We start from the raw sequence: 26,497 nt of genomic DNA, 5'->3' as shown, positions 1-26,497 counted from the left end.
ATCAACTAAAAAAATGTAATGGATGTACAGTGGAAATGCCTAAAGAGGAAAGAGAAAAAAAAAAAAAGGAACAGAAGAAATATTTGAAGCAACAGTAACTGTGAATTTCCTAAAACCAATGGCAGACATGGAAACACAGATCCAGGAAGCTCAGAGAGCACTAAGAATGATAAACACCAGGAANAAAAAAAAAAAAAAAAAAAAAAAAAAAAAAAACTACCCTAGTCATACATTATTCAAATGGCACTAATTCAAAAGTAATTGAAAGAAGCTTGAGAAAACAATTACTTGTTGAAGAACAAAGATAAAAATTACAGTAGACTTCTCTTCAAAAACCACAGAAGCAGGAATAGTGAAGTGAAATATTTAAAGTATTAAAAGAAAGAAATCACCAACCTAAAATTTTGTATCCTGGAAACTTATTTTTCAAAAGCGAAGGAGAAATACTTTTTCTGAGAACAATAAGTGGAGGGAATTTGCAAGTTCCCGTCTACTTGCTAGGTGGGATTGCTACCCAAAGTACAAATCACTTAATGAAGCCAATTAAAAAAACAAATGGGGGGAATTTGTCACTAGTGGACCTGACTTACAGAAATGTTAACAGAAGTTCTTTAGGGATGCCAGGGTGGCCCAGTCAGTTAAGCGTCTGATTTCAGCCAAGGACGTGACTTCATGCTCTGTGAGTTCGATCCCCGTGTGGGGCTCTGTGCTGACAGCTCAGCTTGCCTAGGATTCTGTGTCTCCCTCTGCCCCTCCCCCACTCACAATCTGACTTTCTGTCTTTCTGAAAAATAAACAAACATTAAACAAACAAATAAATAAAAGAAGTGCTTTAGGGAAAAGGAAAATTATTTAGTTCTGAAACTTGGATCTACATTAGGTAAGGACGAGTACTAGAGAAGGAACAAATGAAGGAAAATAAAACCTTTTATTTCTTTTATTCTTAGTATATCTCCCAGGTAACAGTCTGTTCAAGAGAATAATAACAATATATACAGCGATTATCACTTATGGGTAAATGAAATTAATGAATGACAGCAGTGTCAGAAGGGATGCAAGGGACGAACAGGGAATACTTTGTTATAAGGTACTTGCACTGCCCCTTTTGTGGCAGAGTGTTATTTGAAAGTGGACCTGAGTTAGTTATAAATGTATACTGCATGCTAAGAGAGGGGGAAAAGTAGAATCATATGAAATACTCAATTAAAATCAGAAAGCAGAAAAGTACGACCCACAAAAGAAAAAAAATCAGTAAGTTGGACTTCATTAAAATGTAAAACTTCTGTTCTCAAAAGAAGCTGTGAAGAGAATGAAAAGCAAGGCACAGATTAAAGGAAAATCTTCACAAAACATGTATCATATAAAAGGCAGGGTCCAAAACATGCAAAGAACTCTTAAAACTGAACAATAAGAAAACACACTACCCAATTTAAAAAATGAACAGACACCTCAACAAAAATATATATACAAATATCAAATAAGCATATGAAAAGGGGCTCAACACCTTATGTCATTAGGGAAATACAAATCAAAACAATGAGCTATTACTCACACACCTATTAGAATGTACCAAGTCCAAAACTTAGCACCAAATGCTAAAGAGGGTGTGGGGAAACAGGCACTCTCATTCATTGCTGATATGGGAATGCAAAATAATACCACTTTGGGAAACAGTGATTATTTTTTATAAAACTAAACATACTCTTGGTGCACGATTTAGCAATCACATTCCATGGTACTTATCCAAATCAATCAAAAACTTACATCTAGGGGCACCTGGGTGGCTTAGTTGGTTAAGTGTCCGACTTTCGCTTAGGTCATGATCTCACAGTTCATGGGTTCGAGCCCCACGTCGGGCTCTGTGCTGACTGCCAGCTCAGAGCCTGGAGCCTGTTTCAGTTTGTGACTCCCTCTCTCTCTGACCCTCCCCTGCTCACGCTGTCTCTCTCTCCTAGAAATAAATAAAACATTAAAAAAAAAACTTACATCTATACAAAACCTATACACCAGTGTTTACAGCACCTTTATTTATAATTGTCAAAATTTGGAGGCAATCAAAATGTCCTTTATCAAGTGAATAGATAAAAACAAAAACAAAAACAAAAACAAAAGTATATCCATTCAATGGAATATTACTCCGGGATTAAAAAAAAAAAAAAAAAAGAGCTATCAAACCACAAAAAGACATGGAGGAATCTTAAATGCATACTGCTAAGCAAAAGAAGCCAATCTGAAAAGCTACATATCAACTATATGATATTCTGGAAAACTATGGAGACAGTAAAAAAAAAAAAATCAGTGGTTGCCAGGGGTTTGGGGGAAAGGAAGGCAAGGATGGATAGGGGAGCACAGCAGAGGTTTAGGGCAGTGCAGCTATTATTCTAAAAGGTACTATAATGATAGGTACATTCATTTTCTATTTGTCAAGACTGGTAGAACACACAAGAGAGAGGGTAAACTGTAAGTAAGCTACAGACGTCAACTGATAATGTACCAATATTAGCTCATCAAGTGTAACACATGTATTGCACTAATGCAAGATGTTAAGAAGAGAGGCAAGTGGGGGCAGTGGGTGAGAGCACATATGGGAACGATGTACTTTTGGCTCAACACTTTGTAAACCTAAAACTTCTCTGCTGCCCCCCACCCCACCAAATAAAGTCTATTAATGTAAAAAGAAAATTATATAGGTAGTTTTCTTATACCAATGTAAGTAGCTGATGGGTATTTCTGAGACGATATAAATAATGAAGAAGAAAACATAAATAGGAGGACTTTAGGTTACATTCCAGGTGCATTTTTGACTCTCGTGATTTTGAGAAGGTTTCAAATGGCATTATAGTGAATTTTCACAATAAAAGACTGGAAAAATGTGGCACTAGCATCATGTATAACTTTGTAAGTGGTAAACACCTACTTATCTATAGCTGCAACCCACATTCTGAGAAAAAGATGAGCCCACAGTCCTATGATGAATTAGAAGTAAAATATGGGCCACTGCATCCTAGTCTTTGCTTCTTTAAGGTGCTTTTATTTTATATTCTTTATACTATTTATTCATTTACTTGGATAGGCAAAAACAGCAAGAAGAAACCTAATATTAACGTGACAAAGTATTACCTCAATTTTTTTTTTCCTACTTGACGCAGCTCTAAAGTGACAGAGGTGGATATATTCTATCGTGGCAAGCCAGCCATGTGAAAATGAGTAGTTTCATCAAACTAGGCCACATTAGCCATGTCATGGCTAAGCAAATAATTTAAATCGTACATAGGTAAATATTGAGTGATCAAGTTGAAAGAGAGACCTTACTTTTTCAAAATAAGTAGGAAACAATCAGAGAGAACACAATGTATATGAATACAGTTGAGAAGCCTGTTTCCAGAAAGTTCATATAACAGTTCTATGAACTGAAGAACATGCTAAGAGCAATTTTAACATACTCTGATGGGCAAGAATTTTACATGGTTCACTGTCATGTTCCCAAGGTATGGCACGTAATGAGATCAATGCAGTTTTGCTGAATAAATACATGCATTAGTGAAGAAACTATATGCTTCCCCTGAGAGGGAAAAATGACCTACAAATTAAAAGATATTTTAGCTTGATTTAACAATTCTCCAAATTTGAGTCATATAAATCCCTTCTAAATTTTGAGTACAAGCCAAAGTTACATGGGAAATGGGGTGTGTTAGGATAGAAACAGACTTTACTAAGGTCATTTTGTTGCTGCATGCTATTTAGAATTGTCCAGAATTTCCCGTAAGAAAGAGTTACTAGCTAAATAGATGTTTTTACTCCCGATGTTTAATACAATTTAGAAAAGAGATCTTTTACCTTATGAAGTCTTCTTCCTCTTCTCTCTTTGGCCTCAGCTGTTTGGGTTGAGCCATGTTAATCCAGTTTGGTAGAGATTTCAAGAGTCTGCTGATATCATCGTCTTTTGCCCAAGATGCACTGATGACAAGTTTCTCTTCTGACTGGACAATGCCCCTGAACACAATCAATGGAAAAGAGACACTTGAGCACGTTGCCTGGAACCCAGTTAGCCTTTTATATCTACCTCTGATCCAGGGGAGGAAAAAAAAGTCATCTCTCTTATTAACATAATCCATTATGTGAGTTAGAGTCATGACATCCATTAACAGGTCACATTACTGGGAAACCATCTCTAGATTTCATGCTTAGTTTCTTCATTGTTGAATAACCGCGAAAGGTAATAATAATAATTAGTCACCCTTATCACAGTTAATCCCTTAGGATAAATAAACATGTATAGTAGGTTTTGGCAGCGGGGGGGGAATCTTTCAAGAAAAATGTTGAACAAACAAGAAGTGAGGTAACTGCTTAATATAAAATAATGTTAAAATAATGTTGTTAAGTAACAACATAAATGGTACTGGAAAGGGGTGGAAAGTGTTACAAAAGGTTGTTCTCTGACTTCTTGGCTTAAACCACCAATTAGTTCTACTTGAAGGTACTTTTTGAACTATGGACACCCCTCTATTCAAAGTAAATCTACCATCATAGAGAAACCTTCTGCCCCTGATGTCAGGTAGAAAAAGTCTTTGATTATTGCTCTCTCCAGTGGGCTTTCACTGGTGACCTAGAGTGACAGGCTTCAAGTCCTCTAATAGGGCCCATGGGTTAGCTATTAACACTGCGCTGACCAGAATGTACCTGTAAATTCATCTTAAACGTTCAATTTCAACTTAATTAAAAAGCTTCTCCTTCTGTTCAACATTTCTGTCATTATAACTAATTTCAATGGTCTGAAAATCATCAGCAACTCTAGGTGACAGAAATGACACTTCTTTATGAACGGAGTGCTAATTAGCTGGCTACCCCCTCTCAGCGTGACCCAGACTCCGAGAGGTTTCCCTCCCTCACAGGCAGGAATTTATGTTGCTCTGAGTATTATATGAGGATACGTTATATACTCCAAGATATACAACACATGTATTGTGTGTGTGCATGATAAAAACCTCCTTAACCAACAGACAATTTAATGTTTGTCAACCAAAGAAGCTGAAACCTGAAAACCTTGACTCATCACTACCTGACTCAAGGTAATACAGTTTCATGCTGTAGGGAACAATGTTCTCCTGGTTCTCTGAAAATAAGCTAGAATAAGAGAACCATAGCTGATTTCTAGAATTCTCCTAATGTGCTATAAGCAAAAGTTTTCTAAGAGTAACTTAATGGTCAGTGATACAGAAATTAGACTACAAAGACCTCTTCCTTTGGGTCTCTCAAATTACTCTTACTGGTACCTTCTATTCTTTTTTTCCTTGTTATTTCCTTGCCTCTTTTCTGTGATGTTTATGAATGAATCCCACAATCTGACTTTTCCACATTCATATGTGGGGGGCTGGATACAATCTTACAGAATGGTACTATTTCACATGGGTGATGCTGTATGCCAGGTGGGCCCTCTAAGTTCTTTGATGTTCCTTTTACCTGTCTCTGGTCAACTTCCCCTCCTGCTCCCTCAATGCCTATATTTTAAACCTTTGTCCTTTATCTCCTCATTGCTTATACCCCACATTCTTCCTATCTGATGTAGAAAGGGGGGTTCCTAATGATATACTTTCCAACACTCCATCTCTATCCCCCAAAGAAGTATCTTCAAATCTGTTTCATTCTCATTTCCTTCCAGTAATCCCTCTACCTAGGCTCTTAGGGATCCTCCCTCCCAACTCTTAAACTCCCCTTTTGCTATATCTCTAGTATCTCTCTCATTATATTCCCCAACCCATGTTATTTAGAAAAAAAAAAAAGGAAGAAAAGTTAATCAACCTCTTAATCCTGCATTTCCTTCTAGTGAAGTTCCTTCCTCCCCTTCACAGACACTGTCATCAATGAGTGGGATCCACTCAGAGCCTGACACAGGGCTTGATCTCACAGACTGCGAGATCATGACCTGAGCCCAAACCAAGAGTCAGACGTTTAATCAACTGAGCCACCTAGGCAACCTCAGGGTTGACATTTAAAAATGCTTTAAAAAAAAAAAATCAAAGGAAGAGTATTTGTGAGCTGTGAATATTATATAAATCTGTATCTAGAAAGAACTTTTGCTGGGTGGTTCAGTTCCTCTTAGATCTGTAATACAGTTGAAATTCTGTTCCAGAGTCAGAACTCAACTCAGTTTTGCAGCGTCTAAATCTTTAAGCCCATGGATGCCCACAGTTCAGGAAATAGTTTGGGAATATAGATGTGAGGTGTTATGGTACACTTTGGGGATCTAGAATTTTTCACTTTAGCACTAGCCAGAATGAAAAAAAACTACGTGAGTGAAAGTCTACATTAAAAGCACCCAGTGTTTACTTACATATATTTTTTTAAAGACTGGTTTAATTCAATAATCAATATTTTATTACTGGCTTCACCAATATTTATAGATCCTATTTTATTAAAAAAAAAACAGTAATCTAAAAGAACTAAGACGCTTACCTATATACTGCTCTCAATAATAAATGATTAATTCATACTGGAATGAAGATCAATCCCAAATGCCAAACTATTCTAATTTGAAATACTGGCAATGATTTGCAACATTCAAATACCCTGGAGGGAGTTTTTAATTCAAATGGCAAAGCTTCCAACCTAACCAATTGCATTTATTAGTTTATAATTTTGTGATAAGCTGGATTGTGTGGGCTACAAAATTCCAGGACCTATCCAAATAGCCTCAAAAAAGACGAGCTAAATTTCCAACAATTATTCCACAAGAGGAGTAGGGTTAATCACCGCTACCAGAACCATAATCTACTAATTAATTCACAGCTCAATGGGCCACAGACAGAGCCATCTGTGTACCTATCTGTCCCTGATCCCAGGAGGAAGAGGAAAATAGGTATACCTCTTGGAGCAGGTGATAAGGCTGCCATGAGTAGGGTCCACCCTCTAGACACAGTTGAGTGAATTTCATTCAGAAAACATCTGCTGGTGTTGACTGGCTCTGATGTGCACTGCTTCCTCTCTGGAACAGTTGGGAAGTGCAAGTGTGACTGGTCCCTGGACACAGCTGGGAGGCTGAGTCTTTCATTAGGTAAACAACCAGGGGCAGGTGGGGCTAATTGGATTCTACTGTTTGGTGACAGCCGGGGCACGGGGTTTACTTTCCCAGACTGAATCTTTCAGATACTTCAGAAACGAGGAGCCACACGAGATGGATGAACCGTGGACAAAGATGGTTCAAACTGAGGTGCTGTAGTGGATTCTCAACTGCGAATGACCGGACCTGTGGCAGGCCACACCGTAATGCAATGCCCAGCGACACAGTGGTAATGACAATGAGCGATGCAAAAGGAACCAGTGGTGCCGTGCCTCTAATTGAAACAAACACAAACACAAACCCCTGAGATCCCTTAAGAGGAGATGGGGCAGAAGAAGTAGGAAAAAAGCGGAGAGACATTAGGCTATTTTTATATTACACTCAATGCTGGTCAGAGAGCTTTATAACAGCATGGATTTCTACTCAGGAATCACAACTTCAGAGACATCTGAGTACTCTGGAGACTGGCTCACGGGAAACAGAAATAGCTCAGAAAAAGGATTTGAAATTTGAGAGTTTATAGAAGGTAACTCTTGGGCATAACTGAGTAGCAACCTTTAAATAGACAAGTTCTCATAGGAAGGGTCATAACTAATATTTTAAAGGGCCAAGAAGAAAATAATTATATTGTAACAGAGGACCAAAAATTAATATAAAATGTCTCAACTGTCAGTGTTCAGATTTTTCTCCTGATAAGCAAATATAAATATGAATATCCTTAAGATCTTTATGGAAAGACATTCGACCAGGCAACTGCCTAGTTCAACCCTAAATGCAGGTTATCCTATTGCATTTAGAATGAAACTCAAATTCCCTGGCCTTTAGATCCTTTGTCGATGGTCCTTAATTCTGGTGCACATTAAAACACTTGGTGTGCATTTTTAAAATATATCAATTACACTCTGAAGTGGGGCTCAGCATGGATAGCTTTGAGCTCTCACGTAATTCTAACATGTAGCCAGAAATGACCTAAACGATCTGACCCCTGCACCTGTCCACCCCAACTCACTATTCACTTCTCTCCCCCTCTATCCCAGGAACACTAAGCTTAATGCACTTAGTCTTTAGGCCTCTTGCCATTTTCATACCTGCTCCCTCCTCTGCCTGGAATGCTCTTCCCCATGTCACCACATGGCTCCTTCTCAACCTTTAGAATTTAGCTCAGACATCAAGGTCCTTGGCAAGGTCTTTCCCTCACCCTTCTTTCTTTTTTTTTTTTTTTTAATGTTTTATTTATTTCTAGGAGAGAGAGAGAGAGACAGCGTGAGCAGGGGAAGGTCAGAGAGAGAGGGAGTCACAGACTGAAACAGGCTCCAGGCTCTGAGCTGGCAGTCAGCACAGAGCTTGACGCGGGGCTCGAACCCACGAACCGCGAGATCATGACCTAAGCGAAAGTCGGACGCTTAACCGACTAAGCCACCCAGGCGCCCCTCCCTCACCCTTATTTCTAAGAAATTTGTTGTGTTTGTTACTTGTTTGTATTCTGTGTCCTCCATGTGGGTGTAAAACCCATGAAGGCAGGACCTTGCCTGTTTTATTCACTTCTATGCTCTTAGATCCAGAATAATGCTGGCTCTAAGAGTGCTTCACAAGTAACTGTGGAATAGATAAAGCAACGGATATATGAATGAATGGATGATACCACCAAAGGACAAAACACCAGGGAAATAATAGATGTTATAAAAATATTTTTCTTTTGCCATCTTATTAAGTGAATAATATTATCAGTGAATTAATTTAAAAGTCAATTACAAAAATGCCAGCAGCAATAACTGTCAGCTGACACCTGAACATTTACAGTGAACTAGGCATTCTCCTATACACTTTACATGTACCACCTCTGGGAATCCTAGTAACAATCCCACGTGATAGGCATTGTGATTATTCCCATTTGAGAAATGAACTACCAAGGCCTGCTCAGGATCAAGTGTCTGGTGAGGGCAGAGCCTGAATTGGGCCGGTATCGACTGTCTCTGAACCATCTGAAACATTTCTCACTTTTCCCATTTCCTCTTTAGCTCTACTGTCTCTTCTCTGGGCTTTAGAGTCAAACAGACTTGGCTTGTAGCACATGTACAACCACCCACACACCCTGTGACCTTAGACGAGTCCGTTTTCTTATCGGTCGGGCTGGGGGAGTCTCATCTTCAGGACTGTGGACACTCAGGAGACGAGTTAATGGTTGACAGTCCCTTACACAGTGACAGTGTCCTTTCCTGAGTAGGATTCCATTTCTGTCAAGGCCATTATTCCTTTGTAGCAAAGTTACTACAAGAGACTCCTATCTGATCATGGTTGACTGAGTTACTTGGGAGAAATTACGATTGGCTGCTTGCTCTGGAATCTGTAGGTGCCTGGCTGTGTGGGCGGTATCTGTACCAGCTGATGCACACTCGGAAGGCTGAGGAAGGTCATTCATGTGATCAGGAAACATGAGGGCGGGGCCTATATACAGACATCATGCTAAAAGTTGGAGATAATTACATGGAAAAAGACAAAATAATTTCCTTCTAGATTCTCAAACTTTAGATGAGTAAGTCCCATGAGAATCACTTTTGGGACATTAAAAAATTTTATTTTTAATGTTTATTATTTATTTGAGAGAGAGAGAGAGAGAGAGAGAGAGAGCACGCGTGCTTGAGCGGGGGAGGGGCAGAGAGAGAAGGAGACACAAAATCCGAAGCAGAATCCGAGCTATCAGCTCAGAGCCTGATGTGGGGCTTGAACTCACCAACCATGAGATCAGGACCTGAGCCGAAGTCCCTTAACCGACTGAGCCACTCAAGTGCCCCACTTTTGGGACATTTTATACTACTTTTGCCCAGGCCCATCACTCAGGGGGCCGTACTGTGGGAAATCCAGTATGGGTGCTTTGAAATCTCCCCAAATAAGTCTGATGTGAATCCACAATGATTCTGAGAGAGAAAGGCATGTGTGCCAATAATTGGTCAGATAATGCGTAATAAAAAAATGTTTAAATTGCAATATAATGGGATGCCAGAATAGTTATGCATAATAAATTATAGGAGGAAATAAAAGCTCTCATTTGCTGAGTGCTCTCTATGAACCAGATAGTTTACATATTTTATAAGTGTTCTTTGTATCTCCTCAATATTTAATACAAATGAGTATATCAGGGTGACGTAAGCCAAGGGGGTGAGGCATATAACACAGTTTCAAGAGGCAAACCTGAAGACAAGCTTGCATGGAGTTTGCAGGGTTTCCTTGGCTCGTCTGAGGTTCAAAGTTAGTTTAGGTTTTCAAAACTGCCTCTTTGATCTTTAAGCCAGACAGACTTGGCTTCTAGTGCATGCGCTCTGACCCCCCACTCCCTGTGACCTTGGCCAGTTATGAACGCAGCAAGGCAAGTTCAGCCAGGCTCTAAGTCCCGCAGAACCCTGGCGTCTGGCTACACAGGAAACCCTAGGGCTTCAAGACACCCCACAGGCCCTGGTGTCTAGTTTCTGCTGTTCTGCACAATGAGGCCACTGAGATCTTAGAACACCACTTGGATCACAGAGAAGGGAGGTCACCGTCCTCACCAAAACCTATGATAGAATTCCTTCCCTTAATACGGAAAGTTTTCAGAACTCTCTATCCCGCCCATTCCTACCCCACCAAGCTATCCACCTGCTCATTCTGACTTCTCAACCTCTCCCCCACACATCACATCCACCTATGCTACCCCAACTGCTTGCTTATCCTGTTAAGTCTGTGAGGAAGCTCCTCCTTCATTCGGCAAACATACCGAGAGCCAATCTGTTGCCGGCCCTATGCCAGACCTGGCTTCTGCCATCAGCGACTGCAAGTTTATCCCCACATCACTCTTCCTTCATGCTCTGCCGTGAGTTCTCGGTTTTCTGTAAGCCCCGCGGATGGTTATGCCTTCTTCTGATCAAAACATGCTTGTGCCTTGTATCGACAGAGCCGCAAAGATAAGATGATATTTTATTTGTACTCTCTACCAGACCCAAACCAATGCAGAAGGGGCAAAAAAAATTTTTTTTTAATGAACTGATGTTGAATTGAAATAGGCAGAAACTTAAAAAAACAAACAAACCAACCTGTGATTTCCAATCCTTAGATGACGATTTGGGGACACCTAAGCTGCTGATGGTGCTCTAGGACAAAGGATAAGCTGAGGGAGAAAGGTGCTCAGCTTGGAAATAGGAGACTAATGGACTGACTGCTTGACTGCGAATACTGCAGTGGAGAATTTACAGCTGAGTTTTCCTCCGAGCCCCAAGGGGTGTGACTAATTAAGGAGAAGACTCCTAGTCCTCATTACCCTTTTAGGAAACCTCTCTTTATCCAAAGCATGTAACATGACATCATTAGACGGTACAGTCTTTCTCTTCAGAGCGAGGTGCTCACAGAAAGGTGAGATGTCTCTGACCTTCCCTCAGATCTCTCAACTCCCAGGGGACGCTCAGGTTCTCTCGGTATACTCAGAAAACAAGCTAGCTCTCAGCAGAGGGCATTGTGGGCTTGTGGATTCGATCGTTTCTGTAAAAAATCTCTGTGAAGAAAGAATCAGATTGCCATGCTTCCCTGTTCCCTTCCTCCTTCCCCAATGTTATATCATTTTGGATCATTTGAATTGTATATGGCTTTCTATTTAAGTCAGTCATTTGCTGGCAGCAAAACTAGAACATTTCCTGTTTTTCCTCTCACTGTAATCAGGATTTGGCTGTCCAAATTAGGACTGCCCTAATTACTCCTCAGCAGGTGCCAATCGGGGGAGGGCAATAAATGGGAAGAGAGGAAGTAAGGACACTTTGCATCTTCAGAGTCACACAATAAGAAAACACTTTCTTTCTGGTTTTGAAAAACCTGATTAAGCGATAGGCAACAGGCATTGTGGGAGGATATATGGTGTGTGTGTTTGTGTGTGTGTGTGTGTGTGTGTATATGTGTGTGTGTGTGAAGAAGAGAGTGTGTTGTGGAGTAACAGGCATATAAATGATTTTCTATTTTTCCCCCTTCAAAGATTCACAGAATTACTATGCTCATCCCTGAGATAATTCATCACAAGCCTGTAATTCAGCAACGGTGGCAGGTCATTACAGATAATACCTTCGTATGCAAGGACCCGACTGGGACATACACCCAACCGTGTCTCCACTACACTACTTCTGGGAACACAGCTACTGCTTTTGGTTCCTGATGTGTCGTGGTCGTCAGGAGCATCTTGATTCCTTCCCCCCGGAGCCTGCCCCACTGTGGTACCCCTCCTGGCCACATGCCCTGGAATGGTGTGCTCTTTCTGGTCCTCAGAAACTGCTCTCATGACGATCCCCAATGACCTCCATGCTGCTAAATTGGTCACTCAGTCACTGCTCAGTGATGCTGACTGAATGCTGATCACTGCCCCCACCCTGCTTCTTTCCTTGGTTTCTGGGACACTCCGCTCTCTGACTTTTCCTCCTACTTCACTGAGGGCCGCTTCTCAGTCGGCTTTGCTGGTTTCTCCTCTTTTCGCAACTTCTTCAAATCCATAGTTCTCTTCCTTGTCATGTTTGCACTGGCTCCTGTCCAGGGTTTTATTATTTTTTTTAGTTTTTTATTTATTTTTATTTAAAAAAATTTTTTTGATGTTTTTATGTATTTCTGAGAGGGAGAGAGAGAGAGACACAGTGTGAGCAGGGGAGCAGAGAGAGAGGGAGACACAGAATCTGAAGCAGGCTCCAGGCTCTGAGCTAGCTGTCAGCACAGAGCCCGACGTAGAGCTCGAACCCACGAGCCGTGAGATCATGACCTGAGCTGACGTTGGACGCTTAACCGACTGAGCCACCCAGGTGCCCCTGTCCAGGGTTTTAAATACCATTTATAGCTACTATTTATATGTTGAAGTCAGACGGTTAACCGACTGGGCCACCCAGGAGCCCCGAGACCCCCCAAATTGAATTCCTCATCTGCTTGCTTGCACACCTGCAGGGTCCTCCTTCTCAAGAGCCGGCAACTCCATCTTTTCGTCACTCAAAGAAAAAATCCTAGGAGTCATTTTTGACACCTTTCTTTCTCTCACTCTCTACCTAATCAGGCAGCGGATCGTGCAGGCTGGCCCTCCCAAATATATACAGAAGTCAACCAGTTCTCACCGTCTCTGCTACTACCGACCAGCAGGAGATGGTCTTCGTTTCTCACCTGGATCGCCACAGCAGCCCTCCTGGGGTCCCCTGCTTCCACGCTTGGGCCCTTATAACTCATTCTCAACGCTTACATTTTACAACATAGGTCATATCATGCTGGCCCGAGACACAATTCCTGCAGCGGCTCCCCTTTCACTCACTGTTGAACTCAGCATCCCTCCCATGGCCTACAAGGCCTTCCATGGTGTGGCCCTCTGCTCTCTTCCGGATGTCTTCCTAATATACTCCAACCACAGTGGCCTCCCTGAAAAGGGTCATGCAGAGTCCTGCCTTAGGGCCTTTGCCTTCTACCAAGGCACCCTTTCCACATACTTTATCTCACTTCCAAAATTCCTTTGAGCCTCTTCTTGAACTTCAACTTGAGCGGGCCCTCTGGAGCGCCCTATTTCAAATTACAGGCTCCTTCTCCTATACTCCAGAACCTATTCACCCTATTTCATTCCCCCCTGACAGTATTTACTGTTTTAAAAGTCTTTGTTTATGCATTATATTTATTGTGTATCTCCTCTCTTCCATCTCCAACAGAACGTAAACCCCATGAATGCAGCATTTTGTCTCTTAGTTCACTGCTGTATCTACAAAGTCTTACAGAAGTACTCAATAAACATTTGCGGGATGCATGAAATCCTGGAAACCAACATACTGTTTTAAGGATCGAGTAGCCAACTGTGTCAAGTCACTGAAATGAAAGAATATTCTGACAGGTTTAATACATTTAGGCAAGGACCTTGGGGCACAGAAATAATTCAGAGCAGAGAATCGCAGAACCATTCCTGATAATCCTAGAGGTATCCCGGCAGACAGTGAAAAGTGCCTGAGAGCAAACGCCCTGATGTTCCTAAAAGAAAAGAAGGTAAATTTCAGAGATTGGCTGAGTTTGGCGTTACAGGCGAAGTTCTAGAACAGGTTATTGAAGATGGCTTGTGAACAATTAGGAAGTGGTACTCACGAGGAGACAAGAAGACCTCACAATGTACATGTCACACTGACTTTGTTCCTCTCCTAACTCATTGACTTAAAGGAAGAAATGGTAAATTTGGCTCAAGGTCAAGAGACCTCGTTTCCAAGGGTACCCTGTAAGCTGTCCAAGACGAGGGTTCTTAACAAAGATTCAGCAGGGCAGGGACCAGTGGGTCCTGAAAGTGAAAGGCTGGGAGAGTTCCTGAACAAATACCTAGTGCGGTCCTTCGTGGACTTGTACATGCCCATCAGGGGTACCAAAGCTGGGGGAGCTGATTATAACGATTAGGACTGGAAAGACACCAGCAAGAAATCTAACAGTCTCTTATAGGGCAGATAATAAAATACAGGAGGGACTGTCATGGATAGTGATAAAGGTGATGTTTGTCATCATCAGAATCGCGGCTAATCATTTTGGGGAGAAGCTTACGATTTTGCTAAAAACATGTCTAGAAGACTAACATTTTCAAAACAACCCTATGAGGGAAGAGCTATTACTATCTCGTTTTTCTGCAGATGAGAAAAGTAAGGCACAGACAAGCTGAGTACCTGTTCAAGGTCATATAACAAGTGAAACAGTTGGCATTCCGATGTAGGTCCCAAGCCCTGTTCTCGAGGTAGAGTCTGGGTTCACAGTTTAAAAAAAACACATGAACTCCTGATGCACTGAGTAATATTACACGGGAATCTCAAAGGAAGTCTCGAGAGGCATGCCCCCCGAATTCTCAACTTAGCCCTGTCCTGTTGAACGTTTTTCTAAATGGCGTACATAAAGAAACTGAAAGATTGCTCACAAAAATCAAGAATGGCATGGAATTTGGGGAAAAGCTAAGATTTTCTGATGACAGGATGAGGATTCAAAAATATCTCAAAAGTCTGAAGCGTTGGGCTAAAAATAGCATTAAATTTAATGGGTAAATGTGAGCTCTTGAATTCAAGTTAAAAAAAAATTCCCTACAAATACAGCATAGGAAAGATAAGGCTAATTTTCCCTGGTACTACTTCCTGCATTTCTCTACCCTCTACAGCTGACTGGTGGCCACAATGCTACAAATTTACCTCCTAGTTACCTCCTGATCTGTCCCTCTCCCTCCACCTCTACACTCTTGCCTTTTCAGTCCATCTTACACAAAGCTCAGAAAATCTCCATGACCCATAGGTCTGTGCCTGGTACTCTCCATTCACTCCCCTTCAGTGGTACCCCACTACCTAAAAGTTTACAAGGCCAAGTTCCTTGATCTTGGCATTCAACAAGATCCTTCATTTTGGCTTTCCTTTCCAAAAACCCAAACGTTCATCATTTTTTCTTTCTTTTCCAACTCTTCCCACCTCCTTGAAATTACTCTTGCTCCTCCCTTTCTGGAGCTGCTTCAGCCCAAAATCTGTCTAACTCCTCACTCTTCACAAGGTCTACTCCATACCCTTCATCGAGCTGCTCCTGTCCTCAAGTCATTTCTTCCTCCTATCGCGTGTCCGTCTGTCTTACCAAATTTTCTATCAAAAATTAATGCTATGGACATTCATGCCTTTGTCTCTGACTTTCCTTTCTATCTTCTCCCAAGGTGGCAAATGCATGTAACCGGACTGACGGACTGACTTTATCCCGGCACACTCGGCTGTCTTGGATCTGATAAATGCTCCAGAAATCTCCGACCAATGCAACGACAGGATGCAGTAAGAAGCACTGTGTCCAGCCTTGGGTCCCCCACAAGGAAGGTCATGGTTTTGCCGAAATATCAGGCAACTACGTCGGTGTTTCCACCGCGTACCCGCCATGTCCTTCTTTATTCTGCCCACCTCCCTTCATCTCCTGTCTTTCTGAGACGCAGCACACATCTCACCTGGGAGGTCTTTCCTCAGGCCAGTCCCCCCTTCTCTCTTTTTCTCTCTCACATTTCATTCCTTCTGCTCTGACAGTGTGTAGTGTGTAAGGAGTACCTGGTTATGTACTGTACTTTCCTATCTATCCCTAATTATACATCACATAAAATGTAGTATTTTATTATACATTCTTTGCTTCCCTAATTGTTTCAGGTCTTGTCAACCAGAACATAATTTGTTCCTATTATTAGCTTGTTATGGCAAGTGCTATGATCTTTTCCATGAGCTCAAAGAGATTTCTGAAGAGGGCAGAACGAAGGATTTCAAGTTCATTAACAATGGTTCTTCATTTCTGCCGATGCTGGAAGCAAGTCTAACTGTCCTTGCATGAGAGTGGGAAGGCTACAGGCTGAGCATCAGGAGAAACAGATTTAAGAACAAAGAAGAAATCACATTCTAGATTATAAAGGTTACTAAGAGTCTGAACCTGCTTTACTTTAAAGATCTCTTAGGATCCCGAGATACAAATACGATCTGGCATTTCCTTGAAGAAGGCAAATCTTACGGTTCTAGGTTTTCCTGAAAATCAAGGCTGACACTCAATGGCAGTCCTAAGTGGCTCTGTCCCTTGGTCGCTCTCCTTCCCTCTGCTGGTATGACTACACACGCATCTAGGAGACTATTTCTGCACCACGTGCTCTCGTCTGGCCCCCTGACAAACGCAAAGACTGGTCCTTTTCTGTATCGGTGGAGAAATTAGGCTCCGAAAGCCGTATCACACAGCACAACAATGGGCAGGTTCTGATGTGACCTTGCGTGGCTCCCACCCCGAGCTCTACCTGCAGGCCGCAGTGCACGTGTCCTTGTATTCCTGGAGCTTCACGCACACCATGTTGAGGAACTGGTCCGAGTACGCGCTCAGGTCGTGCATCAGGTTCATGAGGTCCTGTACTGTCTTCTCCACGATGATTGTGCTCTGTGAGGGGACACAGAAATTCATGAGGGTTTTTTTTTTTTTTTTTTTTTTTAATGTCAAGTCATGTGTAGGACAAGGAAAGCCAACTGAAAGGAAGCAATCATTTAAGACTTGAGCCATCCTGGAAAGATGCAACCTGCGTTATAAGTATCTATTTGAAACAACCCGATCCATCTCTTCCATGGTGATGGTTTCCGAAACACCTGAGAGAGTGCTTTCTGTGGAAGGACACAGGACAGGGACTGACAGACTAGTTCCAAAGACCTCTTGGCATCCACAAGACATGGCTATGGCTTTTAAGAAAGAAGATGCATATTCGGTTGGAGAATGCTTTACCTCCTCCTCCAGGGCTCTACTTTGAGATTAGGGACCTATGAAATGCAACACAAAGAAAATGCCCTCCATGACTTGTTTTCAAAGTTCCCAACCCTCAATCTATTAAGAACAACAACTAACATTTGTATTGTGCCTTACAGCTTGTAGTGTTTTCACATACACAGCATATGTTATCTCACTCGAGGCTTACATGAATCATGGGAATCATGAACACTTGTTGGGTTCTTACAAGTGGAAAGTCCAGTGTGAGGCACCCTACATACTTTAGCTCACCTAATCTTCTCAACGTACCTACCTGTCAGGTGAGCCCCACCATCATCCCCAGTTTAAAGATGAAGAAACAGGCTTAGAAAAGGTAGTGAACAAGGGACCGGCCGCAGGCTTTGCTCTTTTAACTACCCCATTCTGTCTGAGAGTTGGCCCGGAGTTCCCCTGCCTGTGGACCAACCATTTTTTTGTTAGATCAGATATTTTCTATTGTTGTTGCTGCTGCAGAAGCAGTCTGTCCAAACAGACTCAGACATTATTTTAAAAACGGAATTAAAGAACTATCCCAGAGAAACAAATAAGAAGCCCATCTTACAGCTAGATGCTGACAGTACTGTGTAGCAAATCAGTGTTCTGAGAAGAGGCATATTCAATCAACTCTAAAACTCAAATTAAGAAAAGACTGAGTTGTTTAAACCATTAGTTCAGGCCTCTTTCAAAAGGAGCGGAATGACACTGGAGTAAATACTAGTCACATGCTTAGCATCTTGGAATTCTTTGGTCAATAACTGGTTTGTTGAAGATGTATTTATTTACATAGAACCATATAAGTTCTGGTTAGACTCAGGCCATAAAAATAAACATTAAAAAAATTTTTTTTCCTACTCTGATAGTGACCCGTGAAAACACTGAGGGCATTTTAGTCTGCTTACATGCAGACAATGGGGTTCAGGGGTCTTGGTTAATTTTTTTTTCTTCTAAAAATTAAAAGAATGGATAAAAGTGTACAGCGTTTCTCAATACAACAGAGGATCAGCTTGAGCTACGAGCTCACGTGTGCATACGTACTCAAGATAAGTAGAGGTTTCTTTTCTTCTGGTCCTTTCTCCCAGCACCTCTCCCTCCCCAAGGTAAAATAATCAGAAGGTGAAAAGGAAGGAACAGTTATATTCTGGAAGACAAACCTCACAGGAAACCAAATTACAGTCTCTGTAGAATCCCCACAAGTTCAACTTCCTTTTCTGTATTGATTTTAAGATTAAAGCACTGCAGCTTCACCCTGATCCATAATCCCGTTCCTCTGTATTTGTGTGTGACTGACAGGAATTGATTCTGCTTAGCTACATGTCCCCACGCTGCTCAGAAGAATCTAAAATCCTCATCCTGATTCAGAACGCAGGGTAGCCTACAACACGTAGATGGCAATTAATAAAGGAGAGTGGAGTTCAGCCATCCTAACAAAGCCCGCTTAACATGTGTAACACTGTAGGGAAGAGGGGGACTGGGGGATTGCTCGGCTTTACTGGGAGAAGGGCTTGGTTCTATTTCCAATTAAGCTATTGATAATTAACTCGGGGCAGGTTTGGGTAGCCTCTTCCTTCCTTAGGACTCAATTTAGTCTTCTAATAACCAAGGATAATTTGGTGGCTCTTCTACTGGCCTTCACCACCCGGGTATTCAATTGGTGCATGGTGCTTTTACACAGAGGAAGAGATGTAGAATTGTTTTCAGGTCATCTCAGGTGTGTTTGGTCTTCCTGACTAGAGAATACCAGCTTCTCAAGAGCAAGACCGGCTTTCTTCATTTCCCTTTGTTCATCTCCCATCCTAACCCTGCCCCACTTGTTTGCAATTTCTCAGGACCTGCAGGACAATGCTACTGATAAAAGAAACAGTGTTGTTAATATTAGCACTTGTAAATAAACCTCTCTGAATGGCACAAAGAGGTAAGGGATGCCAGAAGCCGGCATCCTTGCATTCTGCAATCTTTTGGGTGGGTTCAGTGCGGTCGGTCTTTGTTTATGCGATGGTGGGAGGGGAAGGGGAAAATGCAAGCACATGGGCACGTCCCCCAGAGATAGAGGTTTTGGGGTAAATAGGAAGCACCTACAGGGAGTGATTAGAATGCCACAGTTTAATTCTAATGATTGTGCTCAACAAAGAGCCTATGTTATGCTGTATGATTACATACAATTTTCCAGCTATTTGGTTGGTTTACCTTGTCATGGTAGCACTCTGGATAATCAATCACCACATTCTTTTCAAGGAAAATGACACTGTATTTGCCAAATGATGGGTATTTTTTACAGGGGAAAAAAGTTCCCATTTTTCAAGAATTTATTACAATTTCTCAATCAGGGTGCCAGCAGATAAATGTTGAAAATATCAAAATTCTAACAAGGTCAATTCTGTTTTTATTTATTGGATCTCGCTGGCATTTCAAATGATGTATTGACTTGTTGTTAATTTTGGGATTTGCCAATGTTGAATATAATGGCTTTATAATAAGTAAAACTCTGATTATATTCATTATAATTTCTACTAAACATATCACAAATGATTGATATTTGTTTAGAAACAACTCAATTCTCATTTCTTGCAACTTATTACCAGGTAATAAAGTCTGGGCATGACGTGAAAAATGAGAAAAGGAAAAAAGAAGTCCCAAGATAGGAGACACAATAAAAAAAAAAACATTGCTATGAAAAATAACTGAAGTTTCTCACAGGGATACACTAACAGGCTCAAACAAGAATAGGGTATATAAGGGCTAGTTCTTGAGTTCTGTGCTTTGAAAGACTTTAATGAATGAGTGATGATGATTGGACCTTTAAGACCTTGTCCATTGTTTGCCAAAATGGGGCTCTGAGGTATGATGCCAATATTAATATTATAGAAAACTGACTCTAAGTTCAAGTAACTGGAAACTACTGAGGTAAAGAGAATGGAAGTGGTTTCTTCAACTGAAGGACTCTGGAAACTTTTACTAAGCTAATTTCATTGTGAATCTTAAGGAGGCAAATGTGTGTGGTATTCAATGTTCTCCTAATTATTTAAGTAAAAAAAACCCCATTTTTTAAATATTTATCTATTTTTGAGAGAGAAACAGAGCATGAGTCGGGAATGGGCAGAGACAGAGGGAGTCAGAATCCGAAGCAGGCTCCAGGTTCTGAGCTGTCAGCACAGAGCCTGATGTGGGGCTCGAATTCACAAACTGTGAGATCATGACCTGAGCCGAAGTCAGATGCTTAACTGATTAAGCCACCAAGGTGCCCCCCAGAAAACATTTTTCATAGCACAGCACAGATCTTTTCACATCTTCTGGAATGGTGCTTCTGGAACAAGGTTTCGGAATGACTCTTCCTAGCTCTCTGGTTATACAAACGAGGACACTATGCCCAGTGGCATACTTGAGGACCCATAAAAAGTCCAGCTAGGAAAAGGCTGAGAATCTGAGCCTCCTTCTCAGCCCATGTCCTTTCCTCCACCCCCAACCTTTGAAGCTCTGGCTCCTGCCTTCTCCAACCTTCTCTCTGGCTCCACTGAGCGCGCTAACCCTGTGCTCCAACTACACTAACCTACTAGTTATTCCTTGACTGCACTAGGCTTCTTCCTGCCTCTGTGCCTTTAGCTTCCTATCTCTGTGCCAGGAATGCCTTCCTAGCTCATGTCTGTAATCCCTGAAAAGTCAGCTCAAAGTCTACCTGCTCTGATTTAATGCCCCTCCTCTGTGCTACCAGGACACCAGGGCACATTAGCCTAAGCCCTAAGCCAAATGTGGCACCCACTGGTTCACTTGACTGTCTCTTCCACTAGACCATACATTCCTTTGATCAAGACTATACCTTCGTATCTACTACCAAGTAGCAAAATATCTGGCATACTGTAGGTGTTCAATAAATGTTTATTAATTAATGAAAATGCATAGTACATTCAGAATGCAATGAAAAGACAGATTTACAGGAAACTTATAATGCAAAATGGAGAGCTAGAAGCATGCTGTGTGAGATGGAGTCAGACCACAGCCTCTTTATTACTGTATTACTATACCTTAGTTCCCATGGTTCTAAAGACTCAATAGTTATTGTGACTAAAGATTTTAGATTTCTCTAAAAAACATTCCTAATTTCACTTGACTGTGTTATTTTCTGTAGTGGCAACGTAGTATGTAGGCAATGAAATGTGCTGATTTTAAAGTTTTAACAAATATAAATAAATTCACAATTCAGGAAAACAAAACCAAAACACTTCAGTTTGGAGAACGCAATCTCTGTGGGGGTGCCATTTTAGCTCTTGGAGCAGGGGTGGTTCAGAAATGCTACAAAGAACCTAAGGTCCTTGAAAATTGCTTTAGGAAGAATTTGAGAGAGAACTGAGTGATTTCATCTACTGTTTCAGACACAACCCCCCCCCCCCCCCACACACACACGAACACACACACTAGCAATTGTGGAGCGACGGGGCTTCACAAATGTTCGATGATGACAGTAATGTTTCTGTTTATTGTGGCATTTCAACTACAAGTCAGTAAAGCTTGTCATACCATATCGTCCTTCCAATTATTATCAGCTCCAAGTGATAGCTGGCCATAAACAATTATAACTACATTAATGACAGTAATGATGGAAGCCATTTTAAATCTATATTTTGACTTGTGTGATGTTTAGAGTGTTCTGAATGGGCCTGCTCCTTTAATAAGCTATATGGTAAAAGTCTACGCATCCAGAGAGATGGTACCTGAGGAAATGGCACTTCTCCTCTCTTCTAAATCATCCTCCACCTCACCAGCTCAAGGATTTGTTAAGTTTTGTCTCCTACAAAAATGTGGAGTCTTACGTCCATCAAAAGACATGAACACATGGATTCAGAGCTGGTTTATTTATAATAGTCAAAAAAAGGGGGAGACTGTCATGTGCATCAGTAGTTGAATGGACAGATACAGTGGGATATACTCACACAATGGAATACTACAGAGCAAAGAAAAAGGATGGGCCACCACTCCATGTGATAGCATGGATGGATCTCACAGACCGTGTGCTAAGTGAAAGCAGACACAAAGGAAGACAACCGCATGACTGTTATTATTGGAGTTCAGAAACAAGCAAACGTAATCTCTGGTGACAGAAGTCAGAATAGAGGCTGCCCTTGGAGGGAGTGGATCCTGACTGAGGAGGCAAGAGCCGTCTAGCTGTTGTAAATATCTTGATTGGGTGGCTGCTCTGTGAGTAAAAACATATATAAAAACTTTTCACACTTAAGATTTGTGCACTTTGCAGTTTGTAAGTTTGATGTCAAAAGAAAACATTCAAAGTGATATCTGATTGTATCTCTCACCTACTTAAAGCTCTTTAATGTGCCAGGACTCACATTCTTCAGACAACCTGCAAAGTCTTCCTGTCTACTCCTCCAGCCTCACTGGCTACCATTTCCCCTTGCTTCTTTGAGATCCAGCTACCTGGGGCCTCTCATGATCTTCATTCCCGTTTCAGGGCCCTGCCCCTCCCTGCAAAGTTCTGTCCCCTGTCTTCCTTTCTTCCTTTCCCCCTTACTTCCTTTCTTACTTACTCTCCTGTACTTTTCCTCATCTTTCAGAACCCAGCTAAAACCTCCCTCCTGTAGAAAAACTCTCTCCGGTCTGTGGCCATACCACCCTCGACGTGCCCAATCTCGTCTGATCTCGGAAGCTAAGCAGGGTCGGGCCTTGGTTAGTGGTTGGATGGGAAAAACTCTCTCCAACCCCCAGTAGAACACTTCCCTCCCCCACCCCCTGCCCCTTTGGTTCTGTTTCTCTGGAGAACTCAGATGAATAAACCCTCGCAAGGGGAAAGGGAGGGACTGACCGGCAGGGGCTCCCAGGTGGTGGTTGTGGACATACATGTTAGATCTCAATTTTATTTATATATTTAAAAAATTTTTTAATGTTCATTTATTTTTGCGAGAGAGAGAGAGCGTGAGCAGGGGAGGAACAGTGAGACAGGGAGACACAGAATCTGAAGCAGGCTCCAGGCTCTGTGCTGATAGCCCCACGTGGGGCTCAAACCCATGAACCAAACCATGAGCTCATGACCTGAGCCGAAGTCAGATGCTTTAATCGACTGAGCCACCCAGGCGTCCCCCAAATCTCAATTTTAAACAATGGCGTCCAACCATTATACAAATGGGTAGGCACCCCTTCATCAACTTGTCTGAGAGTGTGTAAGTATCCTATTATAGTGGTTTTCACTTATGGCGCATTTTTAAAATGTGAAGATGTAGCAATTTTGCTGGCAGTACTACCATAGACCACCAGACGACAGCTGTTGGGAAGGACCTGAAGCTGTTTGGGGACAGGGCAGGGAATTTAGTTAATTAAAGAGATACATGTTTATTAAGTAAATATTTTCTCTGGGCCAAATAGGAGGCTAACAGCAGGAGATAAAAAGCTAGATGAAACGAGGTTCCCGCCCTCCGGCGGTCTTAGATATTAGTAGGAGGAGACAAGTTCACGAATAAAGACAAAAAGTCTCATAGGTACGATCCTGGGCATCTGAATGCTGCACAGCAGAGGTACAGAAAAGGAAAGTTAACTGGGCTGCGGTGGGGGTGGGGAGTGGTGGGAAAGAGGAAGTTATAACTGAAGTGACTTCCAAAGGAGAGGGACTTACAGACTGACAAAAATGGGGGAAAAAGTACTTCCGGTAGACAGGGCAGCACGAACGTGAAGCGGTGTAGGTTTCAGGGATCTGCAGGTTGTTCTTCATGGCTGTACTGAAGGGTGTGTGGGTGTGTGTGTGTGTGTGTGTGCGTGTGTGTGTGTGTGTAGATCAGGAAAGCCGTGAGGGGAAGTCAAAGCCAGATGGTGGGGGTCTTTGTATAACATACATACTTAATACCTAAATATTTTGAATATCCCTTTTACCCTTTCCAGCAAGAAAGTACAACAAATTAATCCTGTCTGATGTCACTTATCATTAGATGATCCCTTCCAAGGGTAGGAAGATAATTTCGAAAGGTTCTACTCTTGAGAAAAGACAAACTTCTACAACCAACAGGGAAATTCATTCCATTTGGCAGGCTGAAGAGAAGTATAATTTATAAATAGGCTTAAATGAAGAAAATATGAGGTCAAATTTGGGGCAACGAGAAACACTATATCCCTTCAGAATTCACACAAGTGATTGTAAAATTTATCTGCCAGTGAATAGCTCAGAAAATATATCTGATGTAAATTACTAATAATATTTTCTCAACATTTTGGCTAACGGATCGCTTATGGTTGAATGAAATCTGTGCCTAACATACCTTATTAGCACAGCTGGCTCTTTACGAGGTTTATTTAGGGGTTTGTGATTTCATATCCAAAACAAAACCATGTAGCAGAAACGGGGAAAGGAGTATATACAAAAGTGGTGCTTAATTCCACGGTGAGATCTGAGGGCACATCTTTGGTTCCTTACATGCTTCAAATCAATATGACTCTGTGTCCAGTTTATCAACTCCCCTTGCTACGTCATGGAACCCGGAGAACGAAAATATATCAATGGATAGGTGAACATTAGCACTTATAAGAAATATCCTTACCTCCAGCACCCCCCGACAACACACACACACACACACACACACACACACACAACTTCAAAAGCACCTTAGGGTTGTTATTCTGCAAAAGAGAGTGCTACATGTTAGGGGGGGACACAGAAGTATAACAACATTAGTGGCTAGAGTACTTCTTTTGTACCAGGCAATATGCTTGATATAAAGCATGGTCTTATTTTCCAGGGGGTGCTAATAATCTAGTCGGGATAACATCATTTAGAACAAGACACAAGTGATATTCCAAGATGCCAGTTAAGCGCAAAAGATACTGTAGGGGAATAGCAGTAAAAAGGTGGCAGAGACGGAAATGGGATCCAGAAGATGGAAGAAGTCTAGAGGAAGAAGCAATGCATGTCAGGCCGGGGAAAAAGCTGGTCTTGTGTAGCCGACAGGAGACAACAGTGGCTGGAGTAGGAGATTCAGGTCGAGGAACTGGAGGAGAAAAAGTAGACTGGACAGAGTAGACGGCGGAAGGCCTGGACACAGGCTGAGGGCTTCTTCCTCGCAGGGGCAGAAGCAGGCAGTGTATGAGGTGGTGGAGCTCAGATTCCAAATCCTAGAGCCGAAAGCAACCCCTGCTGTCCACAGTCCAATTCTCCGGCTTAAAAAAAAAAAAAAAACCCACCAAAACAAATATTAAAGGGCCTGTCAAAGATGCACTGTTAGCTTATGATACTTCAAAAATCTAGAATCCAAGTCTCTGAGCTGTCTCTGGCCAAAGCTGATGAGTAGGGCATAAAACAGAATAAATTATTGCAGTTGATTATTTTTATTGAAAACCATGAAAAATCAATGCAGAGAGAAAGTCAGGGAAAAAAACCCTCATTTGTCACCATTTGAGGTGACTATTAAATCAAATTCTCCTTTGAAAACTGATAAAGAGAAAGAAGTATGCGTTTACTCTGTCTTTCAAGTAGCAACTATATCTATTTCAGGATTACCAAATAGGGAAAGGCTCTACTTTTAATGAAGAATGCCAACTAGGAAACGTTGAAGAAATAATGGAATTAGAAAATCATTTTTGCAGCCTCTAATAAAACAACTGATTTGGGTAAAGATTATCAATTGGTAGGTACTAAAACAAAGAGACGAAAGTTGACAGGGAAAATAAACATTTTTGTAGTGCCAAACAGACACCACACACACAGATTACTTTCTGGGCGCACGAGGAAAACCGTACCTCGTGCCCAATGGATGGACCAGATGGTCGCAACTCTCACCCAGGGGTGAGATGTTCGCATCACTAACATTAGGAAGCTGGCTCTTAAAGGTCTGTGGATGTGATGGAATGTGAAACCTAGCACCATCTATGATTCATCCCTACTAAAAACATTTAACCCCAATCTAATCATACTTTTAGACTGAACTTCTAATAACGGGAAACAGAAGAAGCTATCAGACAAAAACAGAACATGGGATATTGTCCAGCACAGGTGATGTTAAACATATCAGCCCTGGGAAAAAAGTGGCTGCTGTAGATGAAAAGAGACTTAAGCCACATGACAACTTTGACCCTACATGGAATCCTAGTTTGGACAAACCAGTTATAAAGAGTATTTTTGCAAAACATGGGACATTTCAAATTTCTAAGTATTAGAAGACATTAAGAACTTACTGCTCATGCTAATAACTG

At 41.6% G+C, this 26,497-nt stretch overlaps 1 protein-coding gene across 1 annotated transcript in view; it reads right to left on the bottom strand.

The window, feature by feature from the left end:
* EXOC4 (exocyst complex component 4) overlaps positions 1-26,497 on the bottom strand; it is a 752,259-nt gene that overhangs the window by 143,140 nt on the left and 582,622 nt on the right. The window contains exons 12-13 of the mRNA XM_039243428.1: positions 16,830-16,966; positions 3,838-3,993 (exon numbers count right to left, since the gene is read on the bottom strand). Of these exons, the coding sequence (XP_039099359.1) occupies positions 3,838-3,993; positions 16,830-16,966 (293 nt within the window). The remainder of the gene's footprint in view (positions 1-3,837; positions 3,994-16,829; positions 16,967-26,497) is intronic.

The sequence above is a fragment of the Hyaena hyaena genome, unplaced genomic scaffold (genome assembly GCF_003009895.1).
Source record: "Hyaena hyaena isolate Hyena2069 unplaced genomic scaffold, ASM300989v1 scaffold_8, whole genome shotgun sequence".
Classification (NCBI taxonomy): domain Eukaryota; kingdom Metazoa; phylum Chordata; class Mammalia; order Carnivora; family Hyaenidae; genus Hyaena; species Hyaena hyaena.
This window is presented reverse-complemented; position numbering and strand designations above follow the sequence as displayed.